The sequence below is a fragment of the Lepidochelys kempii genome, chromosome 7 (genome assembly GCF_965140285.1).
Source record: "Lepidochelys kempii isolate rLepKem1 chromosome 7, rLepKem1.hap1, whole genome shotgun sequence".
Classification (NCBI taxonomy): domain Eukaryota; kingdom Metazoa; phylum Chordata; order Testudines; family Cheloniidae; genus Lepidochelys; species Lepidochelys kempii.
This window is the reverse complement of record NC_136386.1, coordinates 118,111,591-118,139,093: the sequence shown is the minus strand read 5'-3', so window position 1 is coordinate 118,139,093 and position 27,503 is coordinate 118,111,591. Positions and strand designations below refer to the sequence as shown.

At 43.4% G+C, this 27,503-nt stretch overlaps 1 protein-coding gene across 1 annotated transcript in view; it reads right to left on the bottom strand.

Moving 5' to 3' along the window:
- Positions 1–27,503, bottom strand: part of SORCS1 (sortilin related VPS10 domain containing receptor 1) — a 424,272-nt gene that overhangs the window by 141,920 nt on the left and 254,849 nt on the right. Inside the window, exon 4 of the mRNA XM_073354427.2 lies at positions 18,929–19,087. Within this exon, the coding sequence (XP_073210528.1) occupies positions 18,929–19,087 (159 nt within the window). The remainder of the gene's footprint in view (positions 1–18,928; positions 19,088–27,503) is intronic.

The window sequence follows — 27,503 nt, the reverse complement described above, 5'->3', positions numbered from 1 at the left end:
ATAGGATGCATTCAGTGGAAAATACAGTGGGGAGATTTATATACACAGAGAACATGAAATAATGGGTGTTACTGTATGTAGCTCACGAAAGCTTATGCTCAAATAAATTTGTTAGTCTCTAAGGTGCTACAACTCCCCCTTTCCTTTTTGCAGTACCTAGTGTTGTTAATTTTGATTCCTTCTCCCACGTGCACCATGTAACAAAATAAAGGACACCTCTCCTTCATGTCACTGTGCACTATCAAAGCAAAATAGTACTTACCAGAGCTCTCCTCTCCTGCTTCAGGCACACTAGAGCTGGGCAGCTGGGACTCCAGAGTCAAAAAGAGGTCCTGGCTCAGCACGCCAATGGAAGAGCCTGTTGCTTGTCCCACATCTTCCTCCAACTAGACCCCCTTGTCCACCACTTGTCCTCAGGGTTGACTCTGCTAGCTGCTGAATGCAGTCCCCCCAAAGTATCCACGAGGCTTTTGGCAGTGCAGGTGAGGTCGCCTCTGAGGATGTCATGCAGCTCTTTGTAGAAGTGGCATGTTTTTGGTGCCACACCAGAGTGATGGTTGGCCTCCCCTGCCTTTTGGTAAGGCTACATCAGCTCCTTGATCTTAGCACAGCACTGCTACATGTCCCTATTGTGCCCCTTCTCATCCATGCCATGAGCAATCTGCTTGTAGATGTCAAAGGTCCTATGGCTGGATCAGAGCTGCAACTCCACAGTCTCCTCTCCTCACAGACCCAACAGATCCAGCAACTTCCGTGTACTCCAGGCAGGAGCGTGTTTGCTGCCGAAAGCCAGCATGGTCAGCTGGGAAGATGCAATCTGAGCTGTCCATGCCGAGAAAACAGGAAATAGAATTTCCAAAATTTCCGGGGCTTTAAAGAGGGAGGGGCGCATGCCCGTGTACCTGGCTGCAGGGCAGAGAAGTAGAAACTGCTTATCGGAGCGGTTATGATGGGCATTGTGGGACACCTCCTGGATGCTGCTTAGGGGGACATAAGCAAGTGCAGTGTCTACACTGACACTGCGTCGCTCTAACTTTGTTGCAAAAAGCTCCATGCTGCTCATTGATGTGGTTTTATTATGTTGGTGTGGCAGGGGAGTTAAATCAGCAGGAGTATTGTTGTGAGAAAACTTCAATTGTTTTGCTGATGAAAGCTGACTTTTGTTGACAAAACTGTGTAGTGTAGACAAGGCCTAAATCTCATTTTCGTAAGGGAGCTAGGCACTGAATCTAAATCCTATCAACTGTTGATATGAATAAATGGATTTTATTTATTTTAGATCTAAGCCAATTTATACCTCATGAGCCCGTACCTTGCCACCATCTACAACTAGAGATGGTTGAAATGTTCCTTGAAATTTGAATGTGATTTAATATATTATATGAAGACCTTAAATACCTCTCCCGCATGGACTCAATGAGCAAGATTCTAAAGTAGTGTAAATTGATATATCTCCATTGATTTCATTGGAGCTAAACCAAATTACACCAGATGAGGATCTGGGCCTATAATTAATTTATCTGTAATCTTATTTGGTTTTGTGTTTTCATTTATTGGTCTGCACATTTTAAAATCTCTATAATAAACATCACCTAGAAGAGATTGAAGGGTTTAATGTTCTTTGAGCATCAGACAAGTTTAATACCTGTAGCTTTAATCACCTGGAGTTAAGAGATTATACCCAATAGGTCACTGCCTTCCTATCCAGAGTTGACTGAATTACAATGCTGAAATCTCCCAACATTATCTTCTGTCCTCAGGTTAAATGAGCTGAGCTGTGAGAAGTTTCATAAAAATTCCACCTTAGGGAATTTGGGGTAGATACATTAATAAAATTGAACTGTGAGCCGCCTGTCTTCCATAAGAACACTGAATTTACCCTGTGGTTCAGAAAGTTCAGCTCTCATAACAAAAGGCACAGATTAATGTCTTGGATAAATTACAGCTTGTGGGTGTTGAATCTTGCAATGCACCGAAGAAGAAGAAGCCTCGCTCACAATTTTGCTGATGAACACAAGGTATGTCTTAAAGAAACCAGTTGTCATCCATGACCTGTGTCACACTGTCTGGAGTGGCTCACAACCAAGAGTGCTTACCTCAGGGCAGACTGTCAGAAACAGGGCAGATACCTCAAACTAATGGTATGTTCTATAATTAGATTTTGCCAAGCCAGTAACAAATGTGAAGTCCTGGATCACTACAACAGTCTCACCATGGAGTCACAAACAGTCCCGTTAGACTTTCCAGTTTATCTTGCCACCCAGACAAACTGGATTTAGTGATAAATGGTCACTTACATGAAAAATCACACAATATGCAGGTTGCTTCCAGTCCCAAGAGACCAGTCACTTACCCCAATCAACTGATACCCTAGATTTTACACCAAATACAAGGCCTGTAGCCAATCCTCTAATACACTATCTAAAGGTTTATTGACTAGGAAAGAGAAATAAGAGTTATTTACAGGTTAAAGCAAACAGACATATGCACAAATGAGTTGCAATCTAAATCCTAAGAGTGGCACGGTTGTAGTGATCTGTCAATTCAAAGTGTTTTCAGGGCGGACCCAGGAGGCAACCCTTGGGGAACTCTGGCTTCAGTTTGATCTCTCTAGCCCTGTGAGAGTTCAAACAGCAAAAGAGATGGAAAATGTTCCTGTGACTTTGTTTTAGTTCCTTCACTCAGCTTCCAAATCCATAGGACGAGCTTCGTTGAATATAACATGTCCAAGGTGTGATAGGGCCATTCACCCATCCTTTGTATTGTAATGTTCCTTGATGGCCCATCTGATTTGAAAGTTCTTCTTGACGGGCAGGTGGACGACATTCTTCCCATCTGGGTTCACAAGTTTAGAGCAAATATTTTCAAAGCAAAAGTTGCATATTTTTTATAGCATGAAATATAGACATTGCAAGTGAGATTAATGCAGGCAGCAATTTAGAAGCATTTCATAGAGTCTAAACACTAACTACATCCTTATAAGACAAATTCCTATTCTGAGCAACACTAACATACAGGTGAACTGGTCTGGTCTCCATCTATGAGCTTGTCAGTTCTTAGCTAATGCCTGCAATCTTGGCAAGAGCTGGCGCCTGGTTTGCCAGCATCACAACCTGATTCATATGAAGTGTGTGATGTCCTCTGTGATCCTGAAAGCTGGCTGGTGAGTCTACCAACTCAGTATTCATCCAGCTTGCCCAAACAGGCCACTCAGCTCCTGATAGTCTAAGCATCATCCTGCAAGATAGAGGGATAACCACAGTCTTTGTATCTGACCTCAGAAGCAAGGAAGGTAATCCTGCCAAATCCAAAGCATTTGAAAGGCCTGTTTGAACGGGGCAAAATGTGTTCACCTTTTTTTTCCAGTGGAAAATGCATATTTGGGTTAATGGAAACATTTTGCAAATTCATGTCTAATTCACTGAATTGTTTTGGCTGGGAACAAGGTAAAATCAAAATGTTTGGAAAAAGTCGAAATGTTTCTATTTGAAATGACTTTGTTTTGAAATTTCCTTCAATTTTATGTTAAGAAACAAAACAACAACAACAAAAAACCTTCAAGAAAAAAAGCTTGAAATTGAAACACAATTTTTGTGCAACCCAAAATAACCTTTTTTTCTCCCAAGAACTGCCACTGAACCCCCAAATTGGCTTTTTGCATAGCTCTTGTCCTGGGACATCATCTCAGGGGATCACAGTCCTAGGCAGGCCTCCTAAAGGTGGCCTACCATTCCATCAGTCTTGAGAGGCTTCTTCTCCAAGAGCCCCTGTGATGTGGAAACCTGTCACTATTTCTTTTTAATATCCACAGACAATCCTTAGGGATTACAATGAGATTATATGGGCTGCAAGGCCTCATGCTTCAGTATTTCTATCAATCTCTGAGTATTAAGGATTAGGCTGAGGACTCCTTGGGAGGAAACTTTCCCACATCCCACAAACTTTCCCACTGGGGGCAAGTGGGGAGAGGTTCTGACACCTTCTGCTGAAACATCTGGTGTTGACCACTGTCAGAGACAGGATACTGGATTAGATGAACCACGGGTCTGATCCAGTCTGGCAGATTTTGTATGCTAATGAGGACATACAGCTCTGTACATTGATTTCATCCTGTGGAGCTGTGGGAGATGGGAGTTTAGAGAAAGAACAGCTGTCTTGAACTGAATCCAGGAAGTGACAGGATATTAACTGGAAGAGATGATTATTTGTAGGAGCTGGTAGGCACCACAATTTTGCCCTCTTCTGAGGACATTTCTTCTAAAAAATGTTATATCAATGCACAGCCTCAGGTTGAACTTGATTTATCACTCACCTCGGAGAATCAAATAATTGCAGTCACACAAAGCAACTTCTCTCACCTCCAGCTTCCAGGAAGTCTTCACTTATTTCCCTCAGATATAGCCCTGATCACAATAATCCAGACATTCATAAAGCCATCCTGAATTTACAAAAAAATCCCTCTATCTTGACCTCGCCAAAAATACCTGGCTCAGATCTGGATCGGAACTTCCCCAAAAGAACTGAGATATATGGTCCGAGGGTTGCGTCAAACGCTCTTCTAATTCCTTCATGGAAATCCTACAGAATGCTAATCTTCATGCCCATTTCTTCAGTTCGCCCTAATTCTTTCCCCTTCGTGTGTGAGCTCCTTAAAGCTATTCATGTTCCAAGTGCCTTCCCCCCTCCCGCAAAAAAGATAATCTATTCAGATAACAGTCATTGCATTTACACCACAGATTTCTCATTGTGTCTCTCTATGTGAGTCTATAAAGAACTTTTACAGTTACTTTCCTCTCCATATGTGGCACAATGTTGCACAAGGCACCATACAGACACGTGTAACAATCTCTGAAGCATTGTTAAGCTTAAAGTGTAAACATAACAAAGTCAAACTGAACGCAGAAGCTGGAATAAAATCAGCCCGTTCCTGCTACTAACCCCCATTCATTTATACTGAATAAGTTTATTACTGGTATATTGCACATTATTACCACCACAGGTGTATTTGAAGGAATTTAGCTCCTTCCATTAATGTTTTAGTCATTATTCTTAGTGTCTATCTGGGTACTATTCAAATATTATTCATGTGTGAAGGAGTCTACCTGGGAGTGATCCAATACATCCAGGAAGGCAGAGGATAGCAGGACAGATTTCACATTTGTCTCTTTTGATCCGTTCCTCTCTTCTTTGGTGCCCTCCTTTTATTCAAAGCTGCTGAAGAGCAATCAAGGGAAAACAAGGTTCTCCTCCTCGCAATCTGGGTTTCTTTTTCTTTCTATGCCTCCAGGAATAGAATGCTGTTGACTTCCTGTTGTGTGAATGGGTCAAATTGAGGGCCACCTTGTGGCTCAGCTTGTACAGTGAGTGTGGGGACATAAAGCATTCTTTGATAGCCTGGTGCTGGCAACGTGTACTGCAGGTTGAAGCAAGATGGGGAAACCAGGCTATGCAGAAAGGATATATGCCCCTTACACAGAGAAGAGGCTGGAGTGGGTGGAGTTTTTAGATCCACACCTCCTGCCAGCACACTAGCTAGTGTGCTTACATGAACATTGCAAAGGAAGTTAGCTACAGCTGGTATAGGCCTGGAAAAGGGTGCTCCTGCTGCAGAGCAGCTGGAGACGGGGAGCTATATTGGGAAGCAGAGTATGATTCAGAGATTGCACTGCCCATTGATTGGGGCTTGTGGCAAAGCCAAGACTCCACCCCAACTGAGGGGAGATATGCAATCAGGTCAGTGTCTATTGTCTGGCTCCCAGTGTCCTGACAGGCTACCTGGGGTGCAAGCAATTTTCTCAGAGAAGTTCCTCCCAGCAGGAGGTGCAGGATTCTGGAGTAGAGAAGAATCGTTTCAGGTTAACAATATATACATACTTCTTGGTCCACATAATTCTTGGTCTACAATAGTTCAGCAGGGTGTCACTTAGGTCCTTCCCCCGTTGTTTGCAATCTAATTGCAAGTGTCATACGTGGACACTTAAATGATTAAATAGTCATGAGAGGAGAAAGTAAATACAGTGTTGCAAAATATCAAGCATTTTGAATTGTGCATCACTTACATTGAACATAAGGCATCAATATATTTAGCAAATAGCTGGATGTTTGTTTATTTAACACCAATGGGAACAAGTGGAAGTGATAATGCCTTCAGGTATCTATCCTGCAGTCATTCCAAAAGCCACTGAGATTTGCATATCAGATACTGACTTTCCTTTCCATTTCATTCTGTTTCTGATTCTTCACCAGTATCATGAGGAACCTTGTCCTGGGAGAGTCTTATGGCTAGACATGAAGAGATTCCCTTTGTGTATGTGTGCCGGAGGTGGAGTCCTGGGGATACTGCCTAGTATGTACAGGCAGTTTTACTCTTCTTTTTCCGTCCTTCTTCCCAGTTCTCCCTTAATATTCTCCACACATTCTCCTAAGAGGCACATTGGTTGGTGTTCTAACTCCAGCCCAGTTTGAATGGAAGTCTATCAGAAAGATTTGACTCATGCATGAAACCCAAAAGCAAATGACTTATAGTAACACATTTTTACCAGCACACCTTTAAAGCTTATCTGCATAACATACCCAGTAGAATTTCACCTAACAGTTCCTGCAGCATGGGGAATTATTCTTCCCTCATATGTAAAGGAACATGACTCAGCCCAGCAACCTGTCGCTAAAATAGATTGTATCTTTTGGAAAGAGGTCCAATCTCAATTTAAAGGTTCCAGGTGATGACGAACTTAACACTCCTCTTGGTAAGCCATTCCAATGTGTTGTCAATTTCGTAGCTACTTGCATAGTAGCCAGGAGAGCTGTTTGAAAAAATAAATTGCACTGCTTGCAAAAAAACTGCATTCCTGCCTGTGTGCTTTTGTTTTGTTTTCGGGTATTTTATGAAAAATCAATTATTTTGGAGGTGGAAGGGAAAGTCTGTCTTTCAATTTTTGTATTTTCCCCCTTAAAAATTACCATTTGCAGGAAAAGAAAACAGCTAATTATCACACAATTCAGGGCAAAAGTTCCCTAGTTTCACACACACACAGCTTTTCATTAAAAAAACCCACAACAATTATTATTTATCATTTGCATAATGGTAGTGCTGGAGGCTCCAGCTGATTTCAGGGTTCCATTGTGACACATAGTAAGAAATAGTAGCTTATAATATAAATAGGCAAGATAGAAAAGAAAGTGGAGGGAAACAGAGGCACAGACAGTTGAAGTGACTTGCTCAAGGTCACACACAGGTGGTCAGTGACAGAGCCGGGATTAAAACCCAGGTCTCCAGATCCCACCTCACCCATGGGAGTACACTGCTTCTGAGATGGCAAATTGGTACGTTTTCATGGAAATGTGTGAAAATCTCTAGACATCCGTAGGGCAGTAAAAATTTATGGGAGAAGGGGTATTCTCTCACTGGTTGTACATATGCATCCAAGGATCTCAAAGCAATGAACAAACAAATCCCTTATGCTCATAGAAGCAGGCTTAAGGGGGATAAGCATTACTGTTTGTAGAGATTGTGCACTTGAGCAAACTGAGGCATACAGACTTGCCTAAAGACATGAACATCAGTGGCAAAATCAGTGATGAAAATTACTCAAGAGTCCTGCCTTACAGCACCCTGACCACACTCCTACCAAGCAGAGCCCCTCTGGGGACAGGCTGATCGAAGGGGATGTGTGCAGTCTACAGAAGAAAAGGGGGTAGGCGGAGAAAGGGTAACAGGCATCAAATATGTAAATGGTTGCTTTAAAAAAAGATGACGATCAATTGTGCGTGTCCACAGCACAGAGGGCAGGACAAGTGGCCATAGGCTTAGTTTGCAGCAAGGGAAATTTAGATTAGATATCAGGGAAACCTTTTTAACATTACGGATCGTTAAGCAATGGAACGAGTTATGTAGGGAGGTTGTGGAATCTCCATCGGAGATTTTTAAGAACAGGTTAGGGCAACACCTGTCAGGGATGGTCTAGCTATATTTAATCCTGCCTCAGCACAGGATGGATGAACTAGATCAGCGCTTTTCAACCTTTTTGGTACCAGGGACCGGCTTACTGCCTTCCTAAACTGCATCAGGGAGATCTCAGGGACTGGTGCCCTGTCCATGGACCGGTCATAGAAAAACATTGAACTCGATGACCTCCTGAGTCCCTTTCCAGCCCTACATTGCTATGATCCTATCTTCCTGTTTGGACTGACTGTGCCATCTGCCTGTTACTGGATCAGCTGTTTGGGTTTGGGGTTTTTTTTGTTATTTTTATTGGTTATTCTTTTATTTCCATCCACTGTTTATTTCCTTTATTTTAAGTTGTTTCCCAACACATTATGCTTAGTGAGGTGTGTAAGAGACTGAAGGATGCACTTGGAGGGCATGTTTCATCACAGTTTGTACACCAGTTTATGGCCAAATTAAAAGAAAAATACAATCTGACAGCTTTGCCCCGATTGCTGAATTAATGCTGGACAGCTGACTGTACAGGCAAGAAAGAAAATAAAACAAAGCAACTGCAAGATGAAGGATCTTCACAGCTTTCCCCTGTTCATCCTCAGAACAGCATAAGGATTGGCTATCCATTTGCTGCTCAATTTGCCCCATAGATTTCATCCCACATTTGAAAAGGATTGTGTGCAAAGGCACGTAAGCCAAATGCCCGGTGCATGGATATAACTTAAGGATATATACACCTGCATGGTTTTTTCATGCACACACCATGCATAAATACACACAGGCTTTTAAAAATATGGATCTGAGTTCACATATCTTTTTTTTAAAAGCCTTCATTTAGCTGGGATAAATTCTTGTGGTCCTCCAAGAATTTCTAAGGTCTTCTGAAACATTCCACGTATTTTGGTACCAGGGCAGAACACCTTCTGCTTTGCAAATACACTATTACTTTTCATGTTTTGCCATACCAAAGGTCATCAGAAATAGGCAGGCTGAACGAATAACTTGTTTTGCTGATTGAGCTAAGGACTCCATTAAACATTAGCACACAAACTATATGTTATTTTGTCTTTTCACACCTAATATTGCCAGTGGGTCCTCAAAACCCAATGAAACTTTATTCTATATAACTGTGCATCTTAATCTTAATTGGAGAAAATATCTCCTTGTAACAGAGATGCAGGTCTTGATTCCACCTTCACTTATTCTGGTGTAAAGCAGGAGTAACTCCCTGCTGTCAATGGAATTAGAGCAGTGTGAAAGCAGCATAACTGACAGCAAACTTAATCTCCTGGTTTTTGAATGAGACACTGAGCCCAATCAAGCCCACATCTAAGTCAGATGCAAAAATCCAGTACATCTCACTTAAGATTGGATGCCTTTCAGAACGATATGCCTTAGTCAAACACAAGCTACTAGGCTAAATAGAGGATTGATTGGGTGAAATTATATGGTTTGTGTTACACATAAAGTCAGACTGGATGATCCTTCTGACTTTAAAATCTATTAATCTCAAAGCTATTAAAAGAGCATGATCAGGCTCACGGCTAGGTTTGATTTAAACACCGGGCCTGATTCTCCTCTTACTCCAGTTGTACACAAGGCAATTCTATTCATTCCTTTCTGTTCCAGTGTGGTTCTTATACTGCCGCAGTACAGGAGGTCAATAGAGTTGCTCCTGATTTACACTGGTGTGAGAGAAGAATCAGCCCCAGAGAAGCCAGTAAAGCTCAGTTTAAAAATGATAGGAGAACACAGAAGAGACGAGTGAGGGGGGATTTGATAGCTGCTTTCAACTACCTGAAAGGGGGTTCCAAAGAGGATGGATCTAGACTGTTCTCAGTGGTGACAGATGACAGAACAAGGAGTAATGGTTTCAAATTGCAGTGGGGGAGGTCTAGGCTGGATATTAGAAAACACTATTTCACTAGGAGCGTGGTGAAGCACTGGAATGGGTTACCTAGGGAGGTGGTGGAATCTCCTTCCTTTGAGGTTTTTAAGGTCAGGCTTGACAAAGCCCTGGCTGGGATTATTTTGTTGGGGATTGGTCCTGCTTTGAAGTCCCTCCCAACCCTGATAGTCTATGATTCTATGAACACAGATGATACCCTCTTTTCCTGACAATGGGAGACATCCCCTGTGCTGAGCATTCTCACCAGATATGTGAGCCACTGATGTTCTATTAGGAGGTAATAGGAATTTAAGTGATGTCTGGGCCTTGTTCTACCCTCTCACCCGCCATACAGGGGTTAATTAGACCCAAAGAGACCACAATCCACTGTTTTGCTTAATACCTTAACAACTGGCCTGCTCTCCATGCACACCCTTGCTTCTCTGACATATATCGGTTTACACAAGCAAGCGATTCTTCTGTCACCCCTGACTCTGAACACCACTGTTGCCACTTGAATGCCTGATGGATTCACATCGGTAAATCCACTCCCCATTACTGTTAGTGGGTGCAACCTGAGCAAATCCTGCTTGCTCACTGATCAAACAGCTTCCCTTCATCATGGGCCCTGCAAGAGTTTACCAAACCTTATTTTGTGTTCTCTCTACACTGTGGATTATTTTCCCCTTTGAATGAACAAATAAACACAAGTACAAACACACAGAGATGTGGCCTACGTAAAATGTGCCCCCGTCCAGCTCCTGATGGAAAGATGACTGGTGATTTCAGTGGGCTTTGGATCAGGACCTAGAGGACCTCAAAAAGTCCACTGTCAGAATTAGTGCTAATTAGCAGTCTCACCTATACAGCGATAAGCCTCTCTGCTGAAGAGACAGAGCTACTGCTCATCTGTCAAAGCAAACCATTCAGGCAATGGGTTAAGGAACATGGCTGGGCCAATGTGTGGGAAGCTTGCACATCCACTACCTGTTCCTGTGCTTTATCTGTCACATTGTTCTATAAATAGAAAGCTCTATGTATCTACTTAAACAGCACCCATCACCTTCATATTTGAGCACCTCTTTCATTAATTAATTTATCTTCAGCACCTCTAGGAGGAAGGAAAGTGTTACTATCCCAGTTTTACACATGGGGAACAAAGGAACAAAGAGAGATTAAGTGATTTGCTCAAGGTTACAGACGAAGTTTGTTGCCCACTAGAAAGAGAACCCTGATCTCCTGAATCTAAGTCAAGTGCCTTTACAACATGACCAAATTTCCATCTCCAAGGCTCTCAGTTTGGTACTTTCCCCCCAGGAACTAAACTCGCTTTTTAAAAAAACAGACAGCTGAAATCAAATAGTAAGGAAATTAAAAAAAATAGTTTCATTTAGAGATGCCTCGTTGGCAGAAACTGTCCTCTTTAACCTGGCTGTCTTGATTTCACAATCCCATTGAAAACATCAAAGGAACAAGAGGGAATCTAGGAGGACCATTTTAAAACAGCTTCTCCACCACCACTGGTGTCGCTCAACACTTGAGTGCATTTAGACAATTTCTTCTGAGCTGTGCAATTCAGACTCTACATTTCCCCCCACATCACTTACACCTTCCATTACCACCTGCATTTCATCACCTCAAAGAGCTCAGCAATTCAGGGATGAGTACCAGCCATTATCTCTGTGTGGCTGATCCATCTGAACAGGGGAAGGAGACTCTGCATGAAGTGTAGACTCTTATTTTCCAGCCCCTATTTACACCTCAAACCACTATTTAAGACTATATAGCAAAAAGAAACAGGTAACACGCCCACAAAACAGCCCCTTACCATATAAGCCATGTGATTAAACCCACCATAATTAAAATGTACAGGACCTCCAATGAGCTTGTGTGTCCCTAGGAATGTTTTACTGTATCTGGAGTTTTCTTCTGAAAGGTAACTTTTCTTATTCAGAAAACGGAGAATCACACACTAGCTCCACAATTATGTGATGGGGGTTCACCACGGAGCGACTGTACTTTCAGCTGGAAAAATGAAGGTAATCATAGAACAGTTGGAGCAGGCAGCAGCTGATTTTCTGATACTCTCTCTAAAATCTGTCAAGTTAATTTAATGTGTGTAAAAGGCACTGGATTTTCAGCCCTGGAAACTAAAGTCCTCTGCCCAGAGAAGATTCACAGCATGAGCAGTGTAAGCTCCTGCACATTGCCCAGGCAATCTACCTAAGTCTTCAACTGGAGGAAATTCCTCTGGGGTGCAATGGTTCAGTCTGCATATTCATTCAGTCTCCTCTCCTGTTCATTCTCCATGTTCCTTGAAGCCTTGGTCTCTCTTCTGAAGCAAGGGTGCAAATGAATGTGACTAGTGATGGGGTTTTGTGATGCTGGGAACCTGTCTACTAGGAAACAAACTCGGACGGCAAATTCAGTTCAAGTTGGCCACCACACAGCTGTCTACATCTTGGGTTGCTAGGGGGGACTCTTGATCAATAATAAGCCTATGCCGGATTGCAACCAATGACTATTGGGTTCTCTTGCCATTACTACAGCCTTAGCACAAGGTCTCAAAAGAGCAAGTGACAGTCATTTGTTGTGAACTACTCCATGACTTCCATAGTATAATAAATATAAAAACCTGCAGGATCACACAGTTACTCCAGGCCAAATTCTGCCTGGAGAAATGAAACTACCAGGAACCATTTGCGCTCAGCCACAGGGAGAACCTGACCCTTTTGTTTTATTTATTCCAAGTTGATTTATACTTTGTGCTTATCATTTACCCTCAATGGGTCTGATCCAAAGCCCACTGAGGTCAAGGGAAACACTCCAACAGGGCTAGGATCAGGACCCAAAGCTGTAATTCACCCCTATGCAGGGTATAGCACATCGCTAAGTCCCACATAAACTCCATTTCTGAAGGCGTTAAGTGGGACATAAGTGGCTTTGTGCCAGCCCTCTGCATAGGGGTGAAACTCATCCTAGGTAACATAATATTCTAATCACCAATAATGATCACATTTACTACTCTCTAAAATATTGTTTAGATAAAGCTCCATCAAGCACCCTCCCACATAAAACCCAGATAAACCCCACCATCATGACCAATCCCACCATCCCAGCTAACCCCTCAGGACCCTCCAAAAAGCCTGCGTTCGTATTTGCAGGCAGTTTTGTGGCCCTGTAAAATAAAGCAATAGCAATTACTCATGGAATAACTGCGTAGAGATCATTTGCTTGTTGGAACTAGGAAATTATTTCTCCAGCTGTCAGGCTTTGTCCCCTTAAGGGGCTGCGCATCATAAATCCACTCAAACTTAGTTATACATTGTCTAACTCAGGATCTTCACTCACCTTGGCAGGCTGACTAAAGCACGAACAGAAATTTATATTCCTCCCATCCCCTATTTCAAAATGGGAAATCTACTACTACAAGCAGCACTGATCTTCATCAATTATTAGTGTATTACAATAATGCAATTCCTTTCATCTCAAAGGTCCCAAAATGCTTAACATGCTAGAGAATCATAGAATCATAGAATATCAGGGTTGGAAGGGACCCCAGAAGGTCATCTAGTCCAACCCCCTGCTCGAAGTAGGACCAATTCCCAGTTAAATCATCCCAGCCAGGGCTTTGTCAAGCCTGACCTTAAAAACCTCTAAGGAAGGAGATTCTACCACCTCCCTAGGTAACGCATTCCAGTATTTCACCACCCTCTTAGTGAAAAAGTTTTTCCTAATATCCAATCTAAACCTTCCCCACTGCAACTTGAGACCATTACTCCTCGTTCTGTCATCTGCTACCATTGAGAACAGTCTAGAGCCATCCTCTTTGGAACCCCCTTTCAGGTAGTTGAAAGCAGCTATCAAATCCCCCCTCATTCTTCTCTTCTGCAGGCTAAACAATCCCAGCTCCCTCAGTCTCTCCTCATAAGTCATGTGTTCCAGACCCCTAATCATTTTTGTTGCCCTTCGCTGGACTCTCTCCAATTTATCCACATCCTTCTTGAAGTGTGGGACCCAAAACTGGACACAGTACTCCAGATGAGGCCTCACCAATGTCGAATAGAGGGGAACGATCACGTCCCTCCATCTGCTCGCTATGCCCCTACTTATACATCCCAAAATGCCATTGGCCTTCTTGGCAACAAGGGCACACTGCTGACTCATATCCAGCTTCTCGTCCACTGTCACCCCTAGGTCCTTTTCCGCAGAACTGCTGCCTAGCCATTCGGTCCCTAGTCTGTAGCTGTGCATTGGGTTCTTCCGTCCTAAGTGCAGGACCCTGCACTTATCCTTATTGAACCTCATCAGATTTCTTTTGGCCCAATCCTCCAATTTGTCTAGGTCCTTCTGTATCCTATCTCTCCCCTCCAGCGTATCTACCACTCCTCCCAGTTTAGTATCATCCGCAAATTTGCTGAGAGTGCAATCCACACCATCCTCCAGATCATTTATGAAGAAATTGAACAAAACCGGCCCCAGGACCGACCCCTGGGGCACTCCACTTGACACCGGCTGCCAACTAGACATGGAGCCATTGATCACTACCCGTTGAGCCCGACAATCTAGCCAGCTTTCTACCCACCTTATAGTGCATTCATCCAGCCCATACTTCCTTAACTTGCTGACAAGAATACTGTGGGAGACCGTGTCAAAAGCTTTGCTAAAGTCTAGAAACAATACATCCTCTGCTTTCCCTTCATCCACAGAATCAGTAATCTCACCATAAAAGGCGATTAGATTAGTCAGGCATGACCTTCCCTTGGTGAATCCATGCTGGCTGTTCCTGATCACTTTCCTCTCATGCAAGTGCTTCAGGATTGATTCTTTGAGGACCTGCTCCATGATTTTTCCAGGGACTGAGGTGAGGCTGACTGGCCTGTAGTTCCCAGGATCCTCCTTCTTCCCTTTTTTAAAGATTGGCACTACATTAGCCTTTTTCCAGTCATCCGGGACTTCCCTGGTTCGCCACGAGTTTTCAAAGATAATGGCCAATGGCTCTGCAATCACAGTCGCCAATTCCTTCAGCACTCTCGGATGCAACTCGTCCGGCCCCATGGACTTTTGCACGTCCAGCTTTTCTAAATAGTCCCTAACCACCTCTATCTCCACAGAGGGCTGGCCATCTCTTCCCCATTTTGTGATGCCCAGCGCAGCAGTCTGGGAGCTGACCTTGTTAGTGAAAACAGAGGCAAAAAAAGCATTGAGTACATTAGCTTTTTCCACATCCTCTGTCACTAGGTTGCCTCCCTCATTCAGTAAGGGGCCCACACATTCCTTGGCTTTCTTCTTGTTGCCAACATACCTGAAGAAACCCTTCTTGTTATTCTTGACATCTCTGGCTAGCTGCAGCTCCAGGTGCGATTTGGCCCTCCTGATATCATTCCTACATGCCCGAGCAATATTTTTATACTCTTCCCTGGTCATAAGTCCAACCTTCCACTTCTTGTAAGCTTCTTTTTTATGTTTAAGATCCACTAGGATTTCACCATTAAGCCATGCTGGTCGCCTGCCATATTTACTATTCTTTCGACTCATTGGGATGGTTTGTCCCTGTAACCTCAACAGGGATTCCTTGAAATACAGCCAGCTCTCCTGAACTCCTTTCCCCTTCAAGTTAGTCCCACAGGGGATCCTGGCCATCCGTTCCCTGAGGGAGTCGAAGTCTGCTTTCCTGAAGTCCAGGGTCCGTATCCTGCTGCTTACCTTTCTTCCCTGCGTCAGGATCCTGAACTCAACCAACTCATGGTCACTGCCTCCCAGATTCCCATCCACTTTTGCTTCCCCCACTAATTCTACCCGGTTTGTGAGCAGCAGGTCAAGAAAAGCGCCCCCCGTAGTTGGCTCCTCTAGCACTTGCACCAGGAAATTGTCCCCTACGCTTTCCAAAAACTTCCTGGATTGTCTATGCACCGCTGTATTGCTCTCCCAGCAGATATCAGGAAAATTAAAGTCACCCATGAGAACCAGGGCATGCGATCTAGTAGCTTCCGTGAGCTGCCGGAAGAAAGCCTCATCTACCTCATCCCCCTGGTCCGGTGGTCTATAGCAGACTCCTACCACTACATCACTCTTGTTGCACACACTTCTAAACTTAATCCAGAGACACTCAGGTTTTTCTGCAGTTTCGTACCGGAGCTCTGAGCAGTCATACTGCTCCCTTACATACAGTGCTACTCCCTCACCTTTTCTGCCCTGCCTGTCCTTCCTGAACAGTTTATAACCATCCATGACAGTACTCCAGTCATGTGAGTTATCCCACCAAGTCTCTGTTATTCCGATCACGTCATAGATCCTTGACATCACCAGGACCTCCAGTTCTCCCTGCTTGTTTCCAAGGCTTTGTGCATTTGTATATAAGCACTTGAGATAACCTGTTGATTGCCCCTCATTGCCAGTATGAGGCAGGAGCCCTCCCCTCACAGACATTCCTGCCTGTGCTTCCTCCCGGTATCCCGCTTTCCCACTTACCTCAGGGCTTTGGTCTCCTTCCCCCGGTGAACCTAGTTTAAAGCCCTCCTCACTAGGTTAGCCAGCCTGCTGGCAAAGATGCTCTTCCCTCTCTTCGTAAGATGGAGCCCGTCTCTGCCCAGCACTCCTCCTTCATGGAACACCATCCCATGGTCAAAGAAACCAAAGCCTTCTCTCCGACACCACCTGCGTAGCCATTCGTTGACTTCCACGATTCGACGCTCCCTACCTAGGCCTTTTCCTTCCACGGGGAGGATGGACGAGAACACCACTTGCGCCTCCAACTCCTTTATCCTTCTTCCTAGAGCCACATAGTCCGCAGTGATCCGCTCAAGGTCATTCTTGGCAGTATCATTGGTGCCCACGTGGAGAAGCAGGAAGGGGTAGCCAAATCCTGTCCTCATTTGCACCTGTGCAATGATTTCAGTGGTGTTTCATGGCCATACATATGGGCAGAATTTTGGCTCTTCCTATTTAACATATGCAGTATCCAGGAATCATTTCAGCTACTACTAGAATGAAACTTTGGATGGAACATGGCTGCAGCACAAACTATAACAACAATTTAAGACAAAAGTCAAATGAGGAACACTGTATCTGATTGAGACTACAGAGGAAATTTAGTAGGCAGAATTTACTCAAATTTTAATTCTGTATGAACATTAGGCTACAACCTTGGAAGGACATTGGTTTTCTGGTTAAGCACAGGTCTTAACTTCTATTCCCAATATTTCCTTAAGCTTCATTTGTGACATTAGGCAAGTCATTTAGCAACCCTAAGAACTTGTCTACATGTGAAATGCTACAGCGGTAGGTAGGTAGACACTACCTACACTAATGGGCTCTCCTGTCAGTGTAAGTAATCCACCTCCACCTTGACGCAGCTCTGTCTACACAGGGATTTAGGTAGGCTTAACTACGTCGCTCAAAGAGATGGATTTTTCACACCCCTGAGCAATGTCGCTAGGTCTAGTGTAAACCAGCTCCAAGACACCGTTTCCTCAAGCTCACAATAATACCTACATACGTCATACAAGTATTGGAGGATTAATTCTTTTATGTTTGTAAACCACACTGAAAGTCTTGAATGGAAGGTGCTTATGATGGGCTATGTATCCTACACAGGCCCTTAATGGGTTAATGTGGACCTGAAAAACCAGTTATGTTCCCTGGCTGCATCTGGAGGGAAACTCAGGCTTGACTGATCATGAAGCCCCGGTGGGCAGGAGCAGGCTGGTTATTATAATGAGAGGAAGTTTGTAGCAGAAGGGGGACGCAGGGCGGGAATCTGCAGTCACTCTTTGGAAACAGAGAGGTGGTGAGGAGGAAATCCAGAGCAGAGAATAAGCCCTGGGATTCCAGCCCTGAAAGACCGATCAACCCGGAGAAGTTGCAGGAAAGAAAGCCTGAGAGAGGCTGTGTTGGAAGAAGCCCAGGGAAACAGCAGCAAGGGATGGGACACTGCAAACCTAGGCTGACAGTAAGGGTCCCCGGGCTGAACTCAGTGTAGGGAAGACCTGAGTTCCCCTACCAATCACTGGCAACATGGCATGAGCCCAGAGTCAGGGGCCAGAGACCTGACACAAGATCTCGGAATTAACCGTTAGACTTCTGTTTGTTGAACTTTGTTACCCCAAAAGGGGCAGACATAAATATCATGTGGTTGGAGGGCCAAGTTATAGAGCAGAGACCACCATAGTGAAGGAGTGACTGTCAGAAGGGGTTGCCAGAGTGAAAGCCAACTGCTATGCCACACCTGGCCACAAGGAGATGCTCCTGTGGTGAGTGAACCCCCATACAGGACTGTAAAGCTTTACATTACATTGAGATTTAGATTAACACACCAATCTGAACAAGCACCATCTGTCAAGATGTTCAATTTTAAATATTTATCAGGCCCCAGTTTAGTGATTATTGGTGCCTTGGTTTTTCAGAAATTGCTGGGAGAATCAGGCCTCTTTAAGGGGTCTTAAGTAGATCCAAAAATTGAGGTATCCAAAAGTACTAGATGCTTTTGAAATGTTAGGGCATGTTTCTGTAGCTATGACATGATCTGCACCAACAGAAGCAGACTCCAAAAGGAATTCAATTCACTTATTTTCTTCCTTGGACAATCAACATCTGGTTTATAATGTGCCAAGCTGGCAGGATCAAGAAGAACTGTATGTTATTCTGAAGCAAGGAGGGTACCACCATTTGTTTCAAGTGCCAAGAAATATATCCATATTGTGTACCATTATCCGAGTACTTATACTGAACAGCTTCGCACATTATTAAAGGCTTCTGTCCTGGCAAAAACATTAGTTAAAAAGAAGAGAACACAATGAAGGGTCTAATCTGGAGTCAACCCCTAAACCCACTCTCCATGTTTGGGGGCACAATCGTGTTCCCCTCGAACAACTCCCCACAATTAATGATCATTGAGGGTGCAAATATTACCAAACTTGACATCTGCCAGTAAATACCTGATTTATAGTCACAGATCTTGCAGGTGTGTAAATGAAATCATAATTATGGTGCATGCAGAAACAGAGGCCCTCTAGAAAAAGCAAGTACTAAATGTTTGTCTAGGCCCTTGTGAGGGAAAATGCCACACCATTGGTAAAGAAGGTCACAAAATCTTTTCTTGCCTTCTGATCTTGACTGTATGCCAGGATCCAGTCCTCCTGTTTGGGGTGGAACAGCAGGCTCTGGATGTAGAAGTTCAGCCGGTACTTTTGATAGGTGGCCCCTTCATCCGAGCTGATCAGTAAACTGCTCTCAATCTCTGGGTCAGTCAGCAACATAATCTGTATGGATGGAATAGTCACAATTAGTTAGAGAGGAGTCAAACAGAAGGATGAGGAAACAGCCAAGACTTGTAGGTAAACATGGTGAAAACCGATGCATTTTAGTAACAGTATAAAAACCAGACTACACAACTCAAGTGTAACAAACATGTTAGAACAAACCAATGGTGACCAACCTTCCGGAAAGTAAAGCAATATATGATAACTGTGTATGTGTATCTGAAGTATGAAGCAATCAAATAGACAGTGGGATCACATAGAATGAGCATAACTAATTACAATAGGTTAAAAGTTAAATCCAACAACCCCTTTTGTGATCATCAACAAGATCTGAACCCTTGACAGCCAACACCAAAGCTCAAACTTTGCTAAGGTTAACAGCAATAGTTGGTTGTTATCCTTTTCGAGATCTAGTCATCAGAGGAGGTAGACAACCCACAATGTGCAAGCACGTTGCATCAATAAAGGAAAATGAAGACTGCAAAAAAAAAAAGGAAATTGAAAATAAATCCCAGTGGTGCAATATGTTAGATTGCAGAAGAGTCTGAACATAGAAGGTGGCAAGAAGTTTCATTGCTTGAGATTTTATAACCTGGCTGACTGCAGGGAGCAATCTTGCTTTAGTAGGGGGATGTTTGGTAACCCACTCGGTTCTTTCCATCTCTAATTTCCAAAATAGTGTGAATTATGGCTTCAGTAAGGTATCAGAAACAGTCTCTGCTCAGTGAAGTTGCTCCTTTAGCTTAGTGCAAGGGTGTTCGCTCTGGAAATACAGTAGATGTCTGGCTTGTAGTTCTACTAGTGGCCACTTGCCACCACTTAACTTATTAATTGGTCTGTATTGCTAAGGAATCAGAGAGAAGTGTGAGAGCCTAGCCTCCTGTCCCTGCAGGAAGGAAATAGGGTTTGAGAACTACAGAAAGAATGACTGCAGTCTTCCAGCAAGAGAAAAAAGCAATGTCACAAAGGAATAGAGTAGGAGGCACCACAAATGGCAAATGCACAGCGCTTTGAAAGACCTTTGCCTGCAACAGGATTAAAGATCTGTATCATTAGTGTCATTTTTAAATATACAGTTTACAGTTTCTGAAAATGCCAGGCATGAATCAGCTCCTAGACAAGCCCAAACTGAAAAGAACAGTGTCTAGCGTTTCACAGTGGGAATTTTAATCTGTGTTCAGGCATTTCAGAATTTCTCTCTCTTTCCCCACCTACCATTCAGTAATAAAAGGTATTCAGAGTCACAAAGAAGAGGTGGGGGTAGGGGGTAGGGGGGGCCCGCAAGACATCATTTAACACAAAGATCACTAACAATAAATTAGGAGATACCATAAAGATCTAGAGAGATACAGCAGATATAGATATATTAATCCAGCTATGCATATCCATGTGTATACACATGTAATATACATACAAGATGTTCTGCGTTTCTAGATGGATGACAAGCAATCCTCTAAATATGCAAAACTCCATGGGAGCGTTGCCTAGTGGATAGCTCATTGGATTGGGATTCTGCTATTGTTCCGCTTGTGACCTTGGAGGAGTCACTTCAGCTCCTTTTTTCAGTGCTCCCATCTGTAAAATGAGGGGAAATGATAGCTCCTTTTGTAAAGTGCACTGAGATCTACTGAGGAAAAGGACTAGGTATGAACTAGGTATTATTATATTTAGTAGAAACGATTAGGTCATTATCCTAAGGTAGTGACTTCACAGTGGCTGGCATACAAAAAGCATTACTATTAAAATGGAAATTCACAGATCATCTGCTACCAATGGGCCAAGTAAAGCTGTTTTGTTTCTCAGACTAAACCATCCAGACTTATACTAGTGTCTCCCTCATTCTCCCAATGTTATTTCTTTGATAATGCAAGTACGGTTAAGCGTATCAACAGGCAAGATGAATTCTCTATTCTTGTGTGAGTTTATGCACTGAAAAAGAAACATTGTTTATGCTGGTCTTTGAAAAGATCACACAGCGGAACACTAATTGTACCAGAGCAACTAGAGCAGAAATGAATGCAAATCAATGGCTTGATCCAAAGCTCATTGAAGTTAATGAGTCTTTCCATCAACTTCAATGGGCTTTGGATTGTGACTCTCAGGAACATTTGTTCCCCCCATTCACTGGCTCCAGTATGAGGTTGTTCAAGATAGGGGAAGCCTGCCTTGAGACTTTTTTACACACCTTTAGGAAACTGGGCCTGAGGCTCCTTGTTGTGCTCTGTGTTGTGTGTCAGTGTGTGTTCACCTCAGACAAACCACCCGGAGCAAGGCTTTATTCTGTAAAGAACACAGAACGGGATTACAGTCCAGGAGCCTCCTGTCTGCTTGGTCAGTGCTGAGACTTCCTGCTGGTGGGGGGCAGAGGGTACATCTCGGCAAGAACCAGGAAGTTCTCCCAACATGCCCCATTTTGTAATCCACAACTTGGAGTTCCCATGGCTGCTGTTGAAGCTTGGACCTTGTCCTACACATTGTTAGCCAAGATCAGTCCCAGTCTCACATTCTTTTATCTTAGATACTTATATGATCCCCATTTCCATAGTATCTGTGCACCTCACCTCGCAATCTGTAATGTATTTATATTCACGACACATCCATGAGGCAGGGTATTGCTATTTCCCCATTCTACAGCTGGGAAATGGAGGCACAGAGAAGCTAAGTAATTTAGCCAAGGTCACACAGGGAAATCTGTGGTGGAACAGAGAGCTGAACATAGGTTTCCCAAGGCTAGTGCCGTAACCACTGGACCATCTTTCCTTGATTTATGTTGTTCTATCCTTGGTTTCTACATCGTCACCCACTGTACAAGACCTCTGTGATGGGGTGCCTGCCCCACACTGGGCTCTAAGGGGTTAATAGAGCCGTAGGGAGGCTGCGCAGGAGGCAGCTAATCAGAGAAGAGCTGAAGGGAGCAGCAAATCAGGGCCAAGCAGGCCCATATGAAAAGGGAGCTGCAGGGCAGAGGAAGGCAGTTTTCTGCTGGGAGCCTAGGGAGAAAGGATTGTGTCTCTGGAGGGCTGAGAGAACTGCCAGCACCCTGGACAGAGCAGTGCTGCTGGCAGGGATGGGGGAGCAAGAGGCAGCTCCTGGCTGGCTGCTGGGGTTTGCAGGCAGAGGCCCTGAGGCAAGGGCAAAGAGGATGCTGGGGCCACAAGGAAATGGCCACACAATTTGCTGCAGTAGCCACTAAGGGAAGTGGCTGAACTGCGGAGTGCAGGTCCCCGGAAGGGGGGAGCACAGTGTGTGGCAGGGCCGGAGGGCTGTGTTGCTGAAAAGGGCGTTGAGGCCCATGGAGAGATGTGGGTCCTAGAGTAGGAGTGATGGCAGCGAGGCAACACCAGAGGAGGGTGCAGTGGCGAACGGAGCTAATCCCCAGGACAGCCAGCAGGAGGTGCCACAGTGGAGAGTGAATCCCATTACAACCTCATTTTAAAAAGACAAAACAAGTTAGAATTCCCTAAGGTGACATCTTCAACACAGTCACCATGCACAGTGGAATCAGAACCCCAAGCTGCTTACATGGAAATTTGAAAGCAAACTTATTACAAAATTTTTGCATGTAAATAGTCAGGGCTAGGAGCCCAAAGACAACAGCTAAAGCATGAGAACTAGAAAGTGAAACTGATTGGAAATCACATGTGGGAGGGAGGACAGGAGGGGACAGGCGGAGTGGGAAGGGGGAGAGACAGAGAGATTGGTCTAGATTTATTTTCCAAACTGACAGAAATAAGAATGGTGAACAAATGTAGGCAAGTTCACCTGATTTTTAAAATTCTTCTTGTCTGGATAATCTACAGTGTTTTTAGTAACACAAATTAAACTTTTCTTTGATGTACAGAACACCAAATTCTGCTCTCAGGCACAGTATGACCCCATTCACCTGCGAATAGACATTATGAAGGCATCCACACTTTCACTGGACAGGATTAAACACACAAAAAAATAAAAAAAAAACCCACCAACAATAATAAAACAAGTCATAATTTGAATGGAGTGTAAAACCTAATGGTCCAGGGAATAAAGTTAACCTCTCACTGAGGAAGTAAGGAAGAACCTGCCTGTATGGCCCTGTTATTCCATAACTGCCCACTTCATGGTTTCTTGCATCTTCTTTTGAAGCATCTGGTACTGGCTACTTTAAGGATCCTGGAGTACTTAGACTCTACAGTCCTCAGGGCAGGGACTGTCTTTGTGTTATGTGTTTGCACAGCACCTTGCAGAGTGAGGATTGGTCTGTGACTGGGAGCTTTCATCCTTTCCTCAAAGCAGTAACAATAATCAGAATGGAATGCATGGTCAGATCCAGGTGGGCAATTCCTAGGTGACGAATTTGGCCATAATTTTTAATCTTCAAAATTTCCTTTTACATAATCTACTATCCCATCTTCCCATCACGTTAGCTACTGAAAATGATTTAAAAAAAGTGAAAGCCATATCCAAAAATATTCACATTTCCGGAGGGAGACCTTTGTTAAATGGGTCTTGGCACTGCTGATTTTTGTCCACGTGGGACAAAGAGCGGGGTATGTGAGGAGTCAGCTGCTCCCAGCAAAGGTCATTACTTTCTGTTCAGATCAGTGCCCAGAAGCACTCAGAGCCCGTTTACTTATACGAGGCACAGTGAGCACCGGCAGCACTTGCTGATGCTCCAGATGAATTGGGTTTTTTTGCAGAAAGTCAATGGAGTCGACACATGCTCCAGCAACCAAACACAAGGCACCCATTTATCACCCCCTCCCTGAAAAGGCAGAAACTTTATTTGCTTTTCCTAAAGGTGACAAATGAACATGAAATGCAGCTTATAGATTTTAAAACACTTCACACAAATCTGGTTGTTTTTTTTCCCCTTCCTTCTTTGATATTATCTAGTGACACCAGACTGACTTGGAAAATGAAATGGATCCTTGTTCACCTCCTGATGCAGCTTCGAATGCCCCGTAAGATGATTCTTTATCTACTTCCAGGGATGGAATTCTGATCCTTAGATGGCAACAAAAAAAAATGGTCTGAATGACTGGAGTTCTGAGGCTTCTGTGACTGAGTCAAAGCAAGAGCTTGTGTATGGAGTATGGGTAGGGAGTTCACGCAATGGACTATTGACTCCTGCATTTCAAGCAAATGTGGGACAAGGCTCTTTGCCCCATATGATGAAGTTCCTCTCCTCTTGCATCTTATACTGCTTGGTATTGGTGGGGGTGTGCAGGAAGCACTGAAGTGGGGAGAGATTCTGAAAAAGAAAGATCTGTGGACAAACAACAACTTCTGGTTCACTTCAGAGTACTGTGGACTCTAGCTCAGAAAAAACACATATGAATGGCTGAAATGAACTAATACAGAGGCTGTTCTGGTTGTCAGTGAATTCTGACACAGGGCAGTGCACGTACACACAGGTCATTACCATGTGCTAATCAATGTATAATGTGCATCAAGTAGAGGGGCAGGAGTATAGGAGCTTCTCCTCTCTCGGTTTGGTCTTCTACAGATGTAATGGTTTCACAATTCCCCACTTTGTGCCAGGTCCTGAAAATCTTGGCATACCCATAATTCCCTCTGAAGTGAACAGAAACTGTTCTCTTAGTATCAAGTCTTTATTTTGTTTGTCTTTACTGACTACCAAAGCTCTGCTTGGTTCAGCACACTTAGAGAGTGAGAAATATCAACCTTCCCAAGAAACCAGCTGTTTTTCCTACAGCTGGAATGAATTCTTATAATAGATCTCTTTCCTCAAGGTAGTCCTTAACTAGAAAGAAAAAAAAATCCACATTCTCCTTGAAGGCTTTCTGTATGTAGCTTCAAAGTTTCTTATTCAAGAGCTGAACAAACACAAAGATTTTATTTCCCTTTGTTTTTATTTGTGGCAAGCTGCCTAACAACTTAGCAAGCTCTGTGAAAATTACTCATCTCCTCAAACTTTATTACTACCAAAATAGGAAAATATAATCGAAAACAATAGCAACCAGAGTTCTCTGACTTAGCACATTAATTATTGCACAGTGTCAGTACAGGGCAGAGTTAAGGTTGTGGAGTATTTCCCTACTTTACCGTGTTTGTATTTCTTTTAACTTTCACCTTCATTCTGAATGTATTATGCTTATTTTGGGGATAAATACAACACCACCCCTGTAATGTATTTTATCCTAAGTTACTGAGATGTGCTTTCAGGTACAGAGGGAAACAATTTCTCATCCCACAATATTTTCGAGATTTCAGAAATGGGTCCCATTCCGCACTGGTTGGAAATGGAAAAAACAATGAAAACAATGAAACAATGAAAAAACAGGGAAACAGCCCTACAGCCCTGAATAGCCAATAGCCTGGTACTTTGGGCACTTGCCTAGGATGCAGGAGACCTGGGTTTGAGTCCCAGTGCCGAATCAGGCAAAATAGGGACTCAAAGTGAATTCTCTCACATTCCAGATGAGTATCCTAATCACTGAGGTTATTACATGGAGGGTTGTGAGCTGTCAGCCTCCACCTCAAACCCCGATTTGCCTCCTGCATTTATACTGGTGTTAAATATATAAAGTGTTTTAATTTATTTATTTTAATTTACTCAGAGGTTTGCTATGTGAAAGGGGTCACCAGTACAAAAGTTTGAGAACCACTGTAGCATTTGTCTGGAAAGTATATTACTTAGTTGATTTCTTTGTATCCACTTGCCTAATTACGCTGCAAGCTCTGTAAAAAGAATAATCTGCTCCATCCCTGTATTTACCAAAATAGAAGCATATTAAAAAACACTAAAAAACAGGTCCCTTGACTTATGTGACATTTCCTATTTGTTTGTTTTCTAAAAGAGCGTCTTATACCTTCCTTCTGCCTGGTCTCTCAAACAAAATGATTCATGAAACTAAGTGCACCCCCACCCACGCTTTTGCTTTCCCTACCCAGCCTGGCATGCTATTTCATATGCTAAAACAGTGAAGAGATTGAAAACTCTAAACTGTGTCTATTTGATTAATGGGCTATATCCTGTAGATTTAAGAGAGAGAAGAACCATCATATTCCTCCAGCACTGACTTGTGCGTAAATCCAGGAAGATAGAACCCTGCTTTGTCAAGCACTGAAAGAAACTGTACCCAGTATTCCTTCTGGTAGCCGTTAACTGGATTTCATAATAATACTTTTCCACTATCTTATTCTTATTTTTATTATAGTCGTGTTAAGAGAAACTGAGATCAGGGCCCCATTGTACTGCTGAGTGCTGTGCAACGACATCTTAAGAGACATCTGAAGAGCTGAGACCACGTCTACACTCGAGACCGTACAGTGGCATAGCTGCAGTGGTTCAGCTGCGCCACAGTAAGATCTCCCATGTAGCCATTCTATGCAGATGGCAGGGAGCTCTTCCGTCAACATAATTAAACCATCTCAGTGAACGGTGGTAGCTCTGTTGGCAGGAGCGTGTCTCCTGCCAACATAGCACTGTCCACTCTGGTGCTTCTGTCAGTGTAACTTATGTCGGTCAGGGGGGTATTTTTTCACACCCCTGAGTGACATAACTTAGACTGACAAAAGTGCTAGTGTAGACATAGCCTTAGCCTAAATAGACAAGGCAGGAGAAATGAAGTATTATATCCCCATTTTACAGATGGAAAAACGTCACAGATCACTTGTGAGGTTCTGAGAGAGCAACTGTGGGAGCTGAGCACTTTTGAAAATCTGGCTATAAATGGCTTCCCCAAGGTCCCCCAGGGAATCTGTGGCAGAGTGGGGAATTAACCCCAGGCCTCCTGAGTTGCCATCTAGTACTTTAACAACAACACCAGCCTTCTTTTCACTTTCAATCAGGAGCTCTGTTTAAAAAATGATGGCACAACGTGGCCCTCGTAAATAACATGACTACTCATGGAACAAGGAACTATTTACTCCATATCAGTGAGGAAGGAAGACCATGACTCTTAATTAAGGAGTGATGTTGGTAGGTGATTCTATTCCCATGTTATGGGTGGGTAAACAGATGCACACAGGCACAAAGTTAACACTGGGCAAAATTCACCCCTATGCTTAGGGCCAGCACAAAGAACTATACAGCACCTAAGCCCCAGTGCGGGCGTTAATGGCATTTATGTTGTGCTGAGATTTTTTGTATAAGCTTTAAGCACACAGCTAAATTTTATCCACAATGATTCAGTAGCGGGGCTGGAAATAGAATTCAGCAGTCGTAGCCCCTAATCACATGATGTAAACATTAGCTCCAGGATCAATCAGTTCCTAGCTACGGAACAAGGAATGATAAAGCTTCCCACTTGTTGAAACACTTGTAAATCAAATTCTAGATCCTTATCCCTTTATTCTACATATATTTAGTGTTCCATTCAGTAGCTCGGCCGTGAATCAGATGCTGCTACTGCTGTTTCCCATTATTACCTACCAGCCTATTTTCCTTATATACTCTGATAATAGACTCTGT